The sequence below is a fragment of the Protopterus annectens genome, chromosome 2.part2 (assembly GCF_019279795.1).
Source record: "Protopterus annectens isolate FY-2018-M chromosome 2.part2, PAN1.0, whole genome shotgun sequence".
Classification (NCBI taxonomy): Eukaryota; Metazoa; Chordata; order Ceratodontiformes; family Protopteridae; genus Protopterus; species Protopterus annectens.
This window is the reverse complement of record NC_056730.1, coordinates 962,095,422-962,110,421: the sequence shown is the minus strand read 5'-3', so window position 1 is coordinate 962,110,421 and position 15,000 is coordinate 962,095,422. Positions and strand designations below refer to the sequence as shown.

Below are 15,000 nucleotides of genomic sequence, written 5' to 3'. Positions count from 1 at the left end.
GCCTTTCTGGTCTTGTTGGCTCTCAAGGATGCCTACCTTCATATCTCCATCTATCTCTTTTTCAGGAAATTTTTACTTTTGTCTTTTTCTTCCTTACATTTTCAGTTCTCTGCTTTAATGTTTGGCCTGTCTGCTGCCCCAGGGAAATTCAGCAAATGTGTCGCTCCTGTCACTGCATTTTGCATGATGAGAGGGGTTCAGATATTTCCTTATCTTAATGATCTGTTCATTCAAGCTTCTTCTCTTGATGCTCTCTTTCAGGATCTGCAGTTTACTGTTTTACTCTTCCAGAGTCTGGGGTTCACTGTAAACTTTCATAAATCAGCTCAGACCATTTTTCAGGATCATATTTTTCTTGGTTGCAGAATTCAGACCATTCTCATGGTGGCATCTCTGCCTGCCCCAAGTGCCTGTCTTATTAAGCTTTTTCCAGTGTCTTCTTCTGGCTTCATTCACAACTGGGGACTTTCTCAGGGTCCCCTGGTTCATGGCTTCCACCATTCCTTTCCTGCGTCTGGCCAGGCTCCACATGAAAAATATACATTGGTATCTCAAGTAAATGTGGCTCCAACATTGCCACCCCCTGGACTTTCCAGTCCCCTTCATTCTTTCCTTGTCTCAAGCTTGAGCTTCAATTGTGGATTCATTAACTTTCTTTCAGCCTGGTGCTTCCTTTCCAGGCTCCAGCCCCAACTCAAGAGCTCTTTACAGATGCCTCAGGCAAGGAGTGGGGTGGGGTGGGGGGCTCCTTTGGCTCTCTCAAGGTTCAGGGTCTCTGGCCTCTTCATCAGAGGTCAGAGTGTATCATTGTTAAGGAGATGAGAGCTCTGCTTCTAGCTCTTTAAGCTTTTTATTCCCTCTTTCATCCTGGACCACTCATATTTTTTACAGTCAGTACCACAGTGATGTGGTACATCAACAAACAAGGGGGTACAAGGTCCTACCATCTTTGCGGACTAGCTCTGCAGATCTGTTATCTAGGTGTCCAGTATCAAGTGACTGTTCCGGCTGTTTGTATTCCAAGTAAATGTAATACAGTGGGAGACTCTTTGAGTAGGTCCACCACACAAGCCCATGAATGGATGCATCACAGAGTTGAATTCCTGGATGTTGCCCATTGGTGGGGTATTTCTTTTTGCCTCTCTTCTGAACAGGCAACTTCCTGTATTCTCTTCCAGAGTCCCAGGTCCTCTGGCTTGGAATGTGGACTTCCCTGTCTTTTCTTTGGAAGGGGATATTTCTGTATGCCTTTCCTCCTCTCTGCTACCGCTAGTCTTGCACAAGATCAGGGAGGGCTCTCTCAGAATGTTGTTAGTTACTCCTTTTTGGCTCAGAAAGCATTGTTTCCCCCTTCTTTCTCACTTGGCCAGGGGTAGTCACCACAAGTTACCTCACCGGGTGGTGGACCTTCTCACAAAAAACAAGGGGTCTCAACTGATGCTCTGGGTGAGTTTTTGACCCCTTTTAGGCACCTTTTATAGTATGTGCTTCAGGTCCTGCAGGAGGCAAGGAAGCCCACTACCAGGAAATCATATTTGTCCAAATGGAAAAGATTTTCTGTCTGGTGCCTGTCTGACATCTGTGGAGGTTTCTGTGGTTCTCTGTTATTTATGTGATCTACTCCATGTTGGATTGGCATATGCTTCTGTTAAAGCTCACCTGTCAGCAATTTCTACTTGTCTGCCCTTGACTTCTCCTTTGGGCTCTAGATTTGAGGTCAAGCAGTTTCTTAAAGGCATCCTTCATATCAGGCCTCCCAGGAAGCCTGTTCTTCATTCCTGGGTCCTCAATTTTGTTCTTGAAAAAATTAACTCAAGTTCTTTTTGAGCCTGCTGCTTCAGCTTCCTTACAGTGTTTTACTTGACTGTTCTTCGTTTGGCTCTCACTTTGACCAAGAGGGTGTCTGAACTTTAGGTTCTCATGGCTGCTTCTTTCATAGTTTTCTGCACAGACGGTGTTTGTTCATACTAATCCTTTTATGCCCAATGTGGTTGATGAGTTGTCCCTTAATCAGTCCACTCATTTGCCTTCCCTTTTTCTTCTGTGCAATCTGCTAGTGATGAGGATTTGCATAGATAGCAAATATATATTATTTGGATAAAAATAATTATTCACAAATCTAAGAAGCTTTTTGTTTGCTTTCATCCCAGGTCTTTATGTTTAGCTGTTTCTAAGCAGACCATCTCTTTCTGGATTTCTAAAGCCACTCCTTTTTGTTGTTCTTTTCATGGTAAATTCCTGTCCTCATCAGTAAAGGCTCATTGTACCACGGCTATTGCTTCCCCTTGTACTTTTTTTTCAAGTGGCTGGGTACTAATTCCATCCTTGAGGTTGCTACTTTGTCTTCTCTCCATACATTCACTAAGCATTAGACGTTAGATGCTATTTCCAGAGCCAGAGCTGGCTTTGCCAGGGCTGTCCTGCATAGGTTTCTAGAGGGCTCTTCAGTTCCATCCTCCTCCCAAGTTTTCTGTTGAGCTTTTGTACACTCATTTCTGTTGTGATTACTGCAGGGGTAATGTGGAGGGACATATTACTGTTGTGCAAAGTCTTACCATAATGGTAGATATCCTTCTCTTCACTGTTGTAATATTTGCTCCCTCCCTCTTGCCCCCCTCTGCTCTAGCCTGTTCTTCTAGCCCTCCTGACTGAGGGGCTATCCTGTCTTTTCTATTTCTCTATGCACATGTTCTTCGTTGACCCTAGAGACATTCTGTTCCTCCTGGAGCTTTTTCTATTTTGAACGTGTGCATCTGTATGTCACCTTTATGCTGTACACCTTGTGCGGGGAGCATACGAGTGACATACGGTGCCTGTAAGTACTAAAGGCTTCTGTATACTGGCTGGATTTTGGGCTATCCTTGCCAGGAGATCCCTTCTGTTATGGATACTGCAACAGTGAAGAGAAATATGTCTACTGTTAATGCTAAGATTTTACACAGCTGTGCTTTCTGACTAATTTAATTCTTTGAGGGCTAGGCAGTGGTGTTTTTTATTGTTGTAGTAAAATAGCCAAATTTGCATTAAAGTGTAATATTGCTAAAGTCTGTACAGTTTTGATTCTTAAAGGTTAAGGAGGATTGGGGGTAGCATATAGGAGAGATGGCAGTAAGAAAGTAGAGGCTGTACTTCATCTGGCTATGTCAGTGAGTTAGGCTGTTACTCTCTCATGCACCTAGATTTTGATGATTTTTTTAACCATGTGTGCTAATGCGGTGGTTAAATTTCAAGTGGTGACATCCAGTAATTGTGTATGGTTGACTTGGACTGTCATGGTGTTTTTGGTAGCAGTGATAGTGAATACTGTTGGACTGGTGGAGATGTGTTTTGGGGTGAAGAGTAGTAATTTAGTTTTTCTAGTGGTTAGAAGTAGTTGAGACGTATTTAGCCATGTTTAAGTCAGTAAGAAGGATTATCATGCAAGTCTTGTACAGTATTTAGAGTCACTCCAATGATATAGAGGAATAAAGACCTGACTACAGCCCAGTCAATCAAGGTTCAGGTAGCAGCATATGCGACTGGCGGAGTGATAAAGAGGGATGGGCATTCCCATCCCAGGTAGGAAGAGTGGTCCTACAAGTGTTTCCTGTATCTGTTTCCAGATGGAAACTGGGGAAGTGATGAGAGGAGGAATGTCCAGAATAAAGGTAATAAGGGGAAGACCTTGGCTGAACGTTCACAGAGGCTCCATGATACATCTGCAGGTCCACAATGCAAGCCTGCCCCAGGACATAGTGAGGATAGAAAGGGTGGGGACTAGTGGGTAGGTCATAAGAAATAACCATCTGTCTAATAGTGATGGCTAGACTCCCAGGGCACCCTTAGGTTTTGCATCAGCCCCAACTTGCATTTGAGTAAGTACAAGGAAAACCGGTGTTGGTAGACCCGACAGTGGATATGGGTCACTGGATAGAATGCTAGAGGATGAAGAAGGCAAGCAAAAAAAAAAGATTGTGTACAATATTTATATTTAAAAACTTGAAATAGATCTAGTTAGTTTCACTAACTCCCTTTGTGTATCACTTTGTTCCTTGGCATCTTCTGCCTTCTCAGCGGACAGCTATTTGTTGCGTAAGTCATGACCCAGTTCCATCCCTATACATGTTGCTGCACTTTACCAGCAGCATATGCTAGTTCATTTTGCCCGGTGTCGGACACTGCTCCATCATTGTACTAGCTTCTCTCTGCCATTTCCTTTGCAGGTAGAATAGAACCTTCTAACAACTTGGAATGATTGCGCTTGCATTCTGTCCTGTTCTTGTCACATTTCCATAAAATGGATATCTTTTTTTGCATTAAATATATACTTTCTTATTGTTACCGCAGCCTCAAGCCTACTTACCATAAAGTGCCTAAAGTGATTTTGCTCATTTCATTCTTATCTTGCAGCACAAATGTCATACATATATTCTTATGGTATTTTTCTGATTTCTTGCACTTACTTAACCCCTTCCTGGTGGCTGAGGTGCTTGCTAATGCAAGGGCCTGCTATGCCTTCTTCTGTAAGCATGCACATTTCTATAGATATTTTATCAAGGCTGGCACTTGGACAATACTTGGCATAATCAGGCATGTTTCTTGCTAATACTTTACATGTGGTGCACCTCTGTGTCAAGCATATGTCAGTTTGTGCAGTGACCTGAAATACCATCCTCCTGACCAGAATGGGTGTGCCAGTATTGGCCACTTATTCCCATCTTTCCTTATTCACTCCACCTGTGACTAGGTTGCTAATGGAGCCTGTGTTGTCAGAGTCCCATTCATTGTTTTCTGTCGTCGTGTCAGAGAGATGACACCTTCTCTTCCTTTTAGCCTTTACTTCTGCCAGGCTTCACTAACTTTGCTCTCAGTGCAGCATAAGTAGTTTAAAGGGATAAAGCCCTGAGTACAACCCAATTACCAGGGTACAGTTAGTGTCTCTGGCAATTGACAGTGGTAGGGAAGGATAGGTATTCCCATCCTGATTGGGGGTCTTGCAGGCATTTCCATTATCCAATCCCTGGTGAAGGCTGGGAGTAGGCACATCAAGAATAGTGGAATAAGGGGAGTGCTTTGACTGAGCTTCCATGGAGTCAGTAGTGTTATGTCAGCATGCCCTCATTACACTCCACCCCAGAGGACATTCTGTGGAACATAAGTGAGGTGCAGTAGGTGAAACGTAGGGTAGGTCAAAAGATATACACCCCCCCAAAAAGGTGATAGTCAAAACCCCCAGGATGTCTGTATATTCCACACTGGCCCAGCTTATATCAGAGTAAGTCTCTGGGAAAGTGAAGCTGGTAGACTCAGCAATGGATGGTGGGGTACTGGGTAGAAAGGCCATAGGATGAAGCAGGAGACGGAAAAAAATGCTTGAGAGAAAAAAAAAAAAACTTAAGCCAATTCCACTGTGGAGTTGCCCTGCCTTATCTCAATGGGTCTGTTTAGAAATCTAATGTAGTCTTATAGCTCCATATCTCCACACTCCTATTCTTTATTGTTGCAAGTGCGCAAATATTTTTTAGTATTTTTGTGCAGAGTTCCTTAAAAATCACTTTTTATTTATTTATTTATTTATTTATTTATTTGCTGACTTCAAAACACTGCCCTTTCAATAAACTACACATTTTTTAATGGTGGGGGGCTTGATCTGGTTAGCACTTCAGTTTAATAATGTCAGAGGTGAATAGTTGGTGCTATGTTCAGCATTGTGATATATGCATCTGTGTTTAATTGCTACCTGTGTGATCTTTTGGTTGGGTGCACTAACCCAGTACTTTTGTCATGCTATTTAGTATGTTTTTCTTCATAGTTGTTCTTAAGACTGCAGCTTACTAGGCACTTTATTTACTGCAGTAAGTTTTCTGTTGGCAGTAGGCAGTAGAAACTGGATGCTGTCATTCATGCATGTGTAATTATGTAAGTGGGCTAAATTTCAAATAGATACCATTTTAGTTGTATTAGGTGGTCGTGAGATTTTCCATGGTATTGTTCGTGCATTATATACACGATAAATCAGTAAAGCATATTGAATTGAAAACATTTTGGAGAGAACTGTGATGTCCATGAAAAATGTCTTTGAAGAATTTGATCTGTCCATTCACAACCATCTCAAGTTCTTCATCTATTGCTTTCTTGTATGAGCTGTAAATCAGTTATCCAGTAGTGTAACCAGGGTGGGATGAAGGGGCAGCTGCCTGAGGCACAAGGTGTTAGGGGAAGCAATCATCAGAAGCCAATCAGTCAGTAATGCATTTATTTCTCTACTGGCATTTCTGAGTCCAAGTATGGAAATACTGTCTTTGTGGTCATTCCTAAAGAAAAGTGCTTACATTAGTGCTTTTTGTGTGGTGTGACTTGAATGAAACTTCTACTGCAACTATAGCATGCATTTTGTTACAGTTTTAAAACAGAAGGCTTTTGTTTTTGCCCCTTGAGTTGGAGTGCACAGCATTAAGGATCTGAAAATTTGACCTTGACTGGTGAGAAGTGCCAGGGGAGAAAGGACTCCCTTTTTTCCTTGTTTTGCTTCTCATCTTCTTGTTGAGGGGTGCCAGCTTGAGGATCAGCACTGGCTGCTAGATGAGCCAGCCATGACTGTGCAATCATTATTGCAGGTATGTAAGCATATGTCAGCAGATGAACTTATGTACCATAATTATTATTAAGAGGAACTTTCTTTCCTTATTTGTTAATGTGTTTTCAGTCTGCTAAAGTGTGTTACAGGTGCAGTGACATTGTACTAATCTCATTGTTTTTCTTTTGTCTAAAATAGGAGTAAAACCAAAGTTTGCTTGGGCTGTGGATCCATTTGGGCATTCATCTACTATGTCATATATTCTTAAGAATGCTGGATTTTCCAGCATGCTAATCCAGAGAATTCATTACTCTGTGAAAAAACACTTCTCTGAACAGAAGACCTTAGAATTCTTTTGGAGGCAGAACTGGGGTAAGTCTGTATTCTTGTCAAAAGAAGTTTAAAGAATGAAGTCCAGTTATGTTGGAGTGAGTTGTGCTATAGTGGCATCAGACATGGTCCAAAACTGAAGAAAACCACAGAGTCGGGAAATTACTAAAATTCTATATCGGGCAGTATTTTGGCACATTTTATCTAGTTTCAGAGAATTATAATTTGTGGGATCTTATCATTTCATCCCCTGTATTATCTACTCCGTTTTTGATCTATGTAAAATTATTCTAAATATGGCAGTTTTTGTTTATTAACCATGAAAGTGTATTGGTCTATCGCAGACACTTTGTAGAATACAGGCCACAGAGCATGTCTAAGTGCTGTTTAACTGCATTTTGTGCAGGCTACGTTTGTACATTGCAGTCAGTGAGAGAGGCCAAGTGTTTGTTAGAGCTATTGTGATTCTTGAGACTGTTTTGCTGTTGGTGAGAGAGGCTGGTTACCTGTTGTAAACGTTGAACATTTTTGTGCATTGTTTCATCTGTTTTCATCTGTTTTCTTTAAAACTTGGTGTGTTTGGGACATAAACATCAATTCTTAAATTTAAAAATAAGAAAAAATCCGATATCTACTGTGTCGTTTCTTCAAACCAACACTTTATTACACACACAATTCTAGTTTTTGTATGGCATGTCCATTCTGTTTTTTATAATTCTTTAAATTTGCAGCTTATGTTATTCATGTTCACTCAGTGCCTCACAGTTGTAAAAGAAAGTTCATTTCTTCTTTGTGCTCAGACACTTTATATATAATTTAATTTACTGTTTCATCTGTTAGTTAATAAAAAGAGGTTGCTGATGGTGTAAAGGGCCGTCTGCAATGTGAAATCCCAGTTTTTTTTGTGTTGTGTATAACTGAGGCCTTTTTTTCCATTTTCCCAGGGAGTATGATAAAATTGTAGCAGCTGGGCCTCAAGAGTAGCAGGGCAAGGAAGCAATAACACTCATTCATTAGAACTTGTATATAAATGTTTTAAACTTGATGTGCTTTTTGTTCCTCTGCTGCAGACTTTGCATGGTACCACCCGATTTCCATCCACAAAGCTGGTATAGGCTGAGCAGTGCCATCTTTCTGACCCTTTAGTACCTTAGCCACCATTCACTTCTGTTGAGCTGCATCCTGTTGCACATTCCCCCAGTGTGCCCTATTATATTAGGAATGTCCATCACTGGGGATTCTAATTTCTCTGTCCATCTTGCATGTGCTCTAATTGTCTTGAGAGATTGCAGTGGCTGTAAATATGGCTAGAGACAAGAATGATGCACTGCAGGAGGATGTAATGTTTTTTTTTTTTTTTGGAAGAACTGGAATTCTAGTACACAGGTGGTCAGGCTGTAATAATAATAATAATTTACTGCCTTCTAAACCTGGTGGATGTTTTTGACAAATTTACCAAAGTGATGGATGAGGGTAAATCTGTCATACTGCCTACCTTGTTCTGACCAAGGCATTTAACACAATACCCCACTTGGGCATTGTTAACAAGCTCTCTAAATTAGGTATTAACCCATATGTCACCTGCTGGATGGCTAGTTAGCTCATTGACAGGACCCAAGAAGTTAGAATAAGGGAGTCTTCCTCCACAAAAAGGCTAATTACTAGCTGGGTCCCCCAGGGCTCAATGCTGGGGCCTTTGCTGTCTGGGAATCTATTCCCTGAAGCCAAAGCTGACATAAAGGGTCTCTGGCTAACTAAGTTTGCAAATGACTGCAAATTGGGAGCAGTCATCAATATCACTCCTGATCAGAAGAGGATCTGACACAGATGGGTAACTGGTGTCAGAGTCCTGGCCTAAAACTCAGTGTTAAGACGTATTAAGTAGCATCTTTAGGCAAGACAGCCACCCCTCTAAACTACCACATTGATAAAATGCCATTAAGAGTAGATCCTGTAGTCAGGGACTTGGGAACATACTATAGATAGAGATATGGCATTTGACTAGCATGTTTCTACTGTGGTGAGGAAATCATGCCATGTTGCAAAACTTATAAAGGTGTGGCATCTAGGCCCAAACAAGTCATTATTATGTTGTACTTTTTCCTAAGAAATTTGCACGTTTTATTTGTGCTTGTGTGAGTTTTTTCTGGAATTTTCGTTTCTTTTCCACATCCCAGAGACATGCAGTAGGTGAAATTGCTTTCCTCCAGATTTCCCATAGATGAGTTGGATGTGTGATAGTGATGATTAGGCACTGTGTTTAATATTAGTTCATCTGACTTGCACCCAGTGCATGTTGGGATATTCACCGGCTTTTTAACAACTTGTGTCCGAGATTAAGCAGGTAATCTGAAAAGTGGTGTAATGGAAACTCAGTACAGATGCGTTCTGGATCAGTACCCCATTCTTATCCTCATTTGAAAGCAAATATATTGGTATATTCTGATGGGAATTGAGGCCTGTTGGTTGAACCCTTCAGCAGATATTTGTATCTGTGAAATAGTTTGACAGGTACTAATTAATTTTGATGATAAATTTAGGCGCTCAGTCATAAAATATACTTTGGCTTGATTTTAGGTGTAGAGGTTTTTGAAACACTGAATGTTGAATTGTTGTGTGCTGAGCTTTAGCTCACACTAGCACTTTTCTGTATGATTTCAGATGCTGGAAAACATAATTTCAGTGAGTAGTAGTGATTTTAGTTCTCATGTTATAAAGGCAAAATATACATGGGTATATGCCTTTCACACTCGCTCTGTGAGAAAAAGTTCACAAAAACAAGTACAGTTTTCTTAAGTCTGCAGTTGTTTGCAAATGCTGTGAAATTAAGGTAAATTAACTTGAAAACAAAATTGTGGCTTTCAGCTTCACTATGTAATAACAAAGAACTTTCAGTTCCTTTTTTGTCCCAGAGGATATATAACCATTTTCTTAGGATACATATTTTTTGATTGCAAACAAGTCACATAAATTGTCCTCAGATAAAAGCTGTGATGATTATACTTTTGTTTCCAGAATTATACTTTGCACATGTACTCTTCCCTAACTATCTAGATAAGCAGCTGTTCTTTTACATACAACCTGTCTACTTAGCAAAGCTAGACATTTTTGTGTACATTTATGCCGTTTGACTGTTATTGAAGTCGAAGAAATAATAGCCACAGTAACATATTTCAATTTTTTGCTGTTAGACATATGCTTTCGCTGCCCAACTGTCCATCTCTGGAGGCAGTCGGGGGGGGGGGGTCGATTTTCCTTGTACCCAGAAGCCTGGACACTCTTCACAAACAATTCATGGGTGCTAAACGTAATAACCAGAGGCTATTACATCCCATTTTCTCTTCCCCCTCCAAATGCCAGCAAGAATCTCCCCGACATACTACCCAGTCAGAGGGAGCAGGCTGCCCAAGAAATTTGAAAATTGCTGCAAAAAAGTCATCCAAAAGTTCCCGACCGAACAAATAGAATTCAGAACTTTACTCCTACTTCTTTTTAGTGCCTAAAAAGACTGGGGACCTAAGACCCATACTGGAGCTAAGCAAGTTGAACGTTTATGTAAAGAAGTTGAAGTTCCGTATGTTTACAGTCCAGTCCATTCTGCCTCTGTTGAGCAAGGGTGCTTGGATGTGCGCAGTAGATCTCAAAGATGCATACTATCATATCAAAATAGACAGACACTTCAGGAGATTTGTGTCCTTTTGGCTGGGAGGCAGTCAGTTCAGAGCACCGCCCTTTGGACTCACCACAGCTCCCCGGGTGTTGAAATTCATAGCAGTTGTAGCAGTTCACATGAGACTCAAAGGATTCTGGGTGTTTCCATACTTAAGACGATTGGCTCCTCACTGCCTCCACGAGGCATCACCTTCTCCAAGTCAGAGATTATCTGATTCAAATTTCACACTCCCTGGGGATCAGTATAAATTTAGACAAGTCCAGTCTGACTCCTGTGCAGAATCTAAAATTCATGGGAACACAGTTGAACATGAGGGATCAAATAGCTTTTCTCCCCCTTCACCGCATAACAACACTGAGGAATCAAATTCAGGAACTATTATTCCATCTGCCCCCTCCTGCACTCCTAGTTTTACAAGTTCTGGGGTCCATGTCAGCAGTGATCTTGTTTGTTCCTCTGGCAAGGTTTTTTATGCAAATTCTTCGTTGGACTTTAGCAGTACAATGGTTTATACTATACCAACCTCTGTTTGTTCCTGCCAAGCTGACGCCAATCTGCAAAAGTCATATTTGTTGGTGGATTCTATCAGACAACCTCTTTTTAGGAAGGACCTTATCGATTACCCCTCCAACAGCCACAGTGAGCACGGACTCTTCCCAGCTGGGGTGGAAGGAGCGTTACAAGGGGAGGATGGTCCATGGCATGTGGTCCCCTCTGGAGACCAGGATGCATGTCAGTGTCCTCAAGATTAGAGCAGTCCTTCTAACGTTGCAAGCCTTTCAGGATGTTCTCCTTCTGGGGACCATTGCAGTCCACACTGACATGTCAGTAGAATGGTACATCAACGAGCAAGGAGGAACCTGCTGTTACCCCTTGTGCATAGAGGCCTTCAGAGTTTGGGAATGGGTGATATCTTTGGACCCCCTTCCGGCTGCACCTTACATTCCAAGGAAACCCATTAAGCTGGCGGACAGACTCATGATTCCGCACCAGTGGTCCTTCAGTCAGTGGCAAACATGATCCTCAAACACTGGGGTCAGTCTTGCTGCAACCTTTTTGCCTCTTCCCTCAACAAGTGCAGTGAGTTTTTCGCTCTGATCCCCCCTCCGGGGAGTTTCCAAGGGGCTCTCTGATACACAGTTGGCCCACCGGACCTCCTTTATGCATATCCCCCTCTTCTGCTGATCCAAAAATTTCTTCAGAAGGCAAGCAGATTGAAGAGCTCAGTCATCCTCATTGCCCCCTTCTGTCCTCAACAAATATGATTCCCCTTCTGATCTCATATAAAATGTCCTCCATGGGTACTGGAGCCAAGTCAGGATCTCCTCTTTCACCCGTCAGGATTACAACATCCTAATCTTCATGCCCTCAAACTGACTGCATGCTTTCTCCACTTCCAACGATAGTAAGACCGTCCAGGCTTGCTTCCCCGGTCTACAACAATAAATAGAAAAGGTTCGTATTTTGGGCTACTAGTAAGAACATTGATCCCTTTTGTGCACCAGTCTCTAATATTTTACTTTTCCTTAGTACCCTATTTGAAGAAGGAGCAAGTTTTTCTAACGTCAGACTCCAGCTAGCTGCAGTTTTTAATTTTCACACGGTTAGCCTTTATGAGAGAGGTATCTTTTTATTGAGGACCCCCCCCCCCCATTAAAGGTCCTTCCCCACCTTGGGACCTCACCATCATGCTGCAGAGTTTGACTTGAAGACCGTTCAAACCAGCAGCTAGTTGTGACTTGAAGTATGTGTCAAGAAAGGCAATCTTTTTAGTAGCCATTACTTCCACAAAAAGGATTTCTGAGCTGCAAGTGCTATCTTCTAAATCTCCTTACATTATCTTTCATAGAGATAGAGTTTCACTCTGTACCAGTCCCTCCTTTATGCTCAAAATAGCTACAGAAAGCAACATTAACCAATCTATTCAGTTGCTGGTATTTTATCCCAATTTTTCCAATCAAAGAGAGTACATTCTACATCTCCTTGATGTTCATAGGCAAATACGTTTCTATTTACGTAGAACAAAACATCACAGGAAGTCAGACCGACTGCTCATTGCCTTTTCTGTTAACAAATTAGGTCGGGCAGTTTCAAAGATCACACCAGCCAAATGGATCACTGACTACATCATCTTCATTTATTCACAGAGAAGTTTAGAGTTACCTCGTCCTCCAAGGCCACATTCTACTAGATCTATGGCTACGTCTTCTACCTTTTCAACCAAAACTTCCATTGATGATATTTGTGCGGCAGCCACCAGGTCAAACAGTCATACGTTCGTTGTGCACTACAAATAGGATGTGGCATCTAGAAACGGGGCTTCTTTTGGCTTGATGGTACTCTGGCATGTCCTTCCATTAGGGCCACCCAGGAACCACGTAGCTGTGGACTCTGACCCATTCTTGGGGAGGAATGAAGAGGACAACATCAGATTAGAAAATTATGTCTTATCATAACTTGGCATATATGTTGTCCATCTTTATTCCTCTTCACTTTCCCACTCAACCATCCCCCTGCCTTAATGTCTAGAGGATCTAGGGGAGATTGGGGGATGTTTGTGTCCCTTGACTGAGTCTCCATTGCCTTTTCCTTTCTCTCTATTTAGTTCCTTTTTATCTAGAGAAGATGACTCTGCAAACTCGATCTGAGGTGATGGGGTGGGTGTAGTGCATTGTGGGTAAAGGGAGGAGCTTGAGAGTTGGATCCAAGTCTGGAAGAAGTGGCCGAGCCATATCCGAGGGTCGATCAGAGACCCATTTGTGAGGAGGAATGAAGATTGACAACAGAGATGCCAAGTTATGGTAAGACATAACTTTCTAGTCTTGCACAACTGTACTTTTTGCAGCATGTGAGAAGTCCCATACAATCTTTGCCTGTAACTTAAGCCTAAAACAAACTTTGCTGTAGTGCCATTTCCTGCTAACTCCCTGTATGTAGAGACTGAGATAGTGTACATGTCTACTGTAATGCATATTTCATTGCTGTACCATCAGGTTGACATCTCAGGGTAGTACAGCAGCTGCCCTTGTTAGAGCATTGGTATTATGAAGTGGAAAATGGAAGATGATCCACTTTGTTTAAAGGATACCCACATGCAGAATATGGTTTTAAAGCACTATGGCATACAGCTGGTATTCTCAAGCCCATAAATGTAAGGGTGGAGAGGTCTAATGCTTTAAGTTCAGTGAATGTGTTCGTGAATGAGCAAAGTGTATTTTGATTAAGAGGCTTGATAGCGTTTTGTATAGGTTCATACTAGGCTATCAGCCCTGGGGCAATTATAAGCCTAGCCCGATTCTGTATGGCTTACGCCACCCCTTGATTTGAGTATACTGTGCCCTTTTTAAGATTTAGTTTACTGTGCCTCTAATAGTGACATGGGAGTAATCCCTGGGACAAACCTACGATCCCCCATCCACCTATCGAGATTCTTCTTGAAGAGATTCAGTGAGGTGCTCTGCCTCACATGAACTGGAATTCTATTCCAGAGCGAAGGGAGCCTCTGGATTATGAACCTGTCCCTCCAGCAAGTTCTATTTATTTCTTTGCTGAGGTTCAAGTCCCTCGAGCGTGTGGCTCTAAGGGATTTAGATTTACTGAGGTGGAGCATGTCCATTAATTCTGTATTTGACATAGCTTTGTATGTCAGGCATAGATCGCCTTGAAGTAGGCGGTATGCAACTGAGTAGAGCTGGAGTTTTTTTAACCGAGCAGCATATGGCATCTGTTTGAGACCCTTGATCCCCTTGGTGAGATACTTTTGGGGTCTTTCTAATTGCTGCAGGTGTCGGGTAAGGTACATCCCAAAAGGGGCATTGTATTCTATGATGGGCCTGATGAGGGATGAATAAAGGGGCACGATTACCTCTCTTGATCTAGATGTGAAACCCTTCGTGATGAGGTGGGCTATGTAGAAGGTCTTTCTAACCACTTTGGCAATGTGGTTTTCAAAGGAGAGATTGCTATCAACTTGGGTCCCCGGGTCCCTAATAACTTTCTCTGTACTTAATGGGTTTCCGCCTATGTGGTAATTTGTGGGCACATGGTTTTTGCCAAAGGGTATGACTATACATTTTTTGGCATTTAGCTTTAAACCATGGCGCTGGTGTATGGTATAATTTCATATTATTCATTCCTCATGGTTATTGACCATCTCTTGGCTGCTTAAACCTCTTCCATTTTTTTGATTGCTCATTTCCATCCTTGTCCCAGTCAGGCCTTTCTTAGGGTATCTTTTGACTTTCTTTTGAAGGGTATATAGCTTTAACTGATTTAGAGTATTTTAGGCTTTGGAGTGAGACCTAAACTAGTCAAATTTTGATAGCTAGGTCTCAGTGCATGACTGCTGATCAAAATCTTTACCCCCCTTTTTGGATGTGGTGGACAGTGGGCATAGGCTAGAATTGTTTAGACCCTTATATTTTATACCTAGACATCTGCC

General features: G+C 41.9%; 1 protein-coding gene across 1 annotated transcript in view; it reads left to right on the top strand.

Moving 5' to 3' along the window:
* The window catches only part of MAN2A1 (mannosidase alpha class 2A member 1), a gene marked incomplete in the record, with an annotated part of 1,886,421 nt that overhangs the window by 580,991 nt on the left and 1,290,430 nt on the right, over positions 1 to 15,000 (top strand). Inside the window, 1 exon segment of the mRNA XM_044064270.1 lies at positions 6,755 to 6,928. Coding sequence (XP_043920205.1) covers positions 6,755 to 6,928 — 174 coding nt within the window.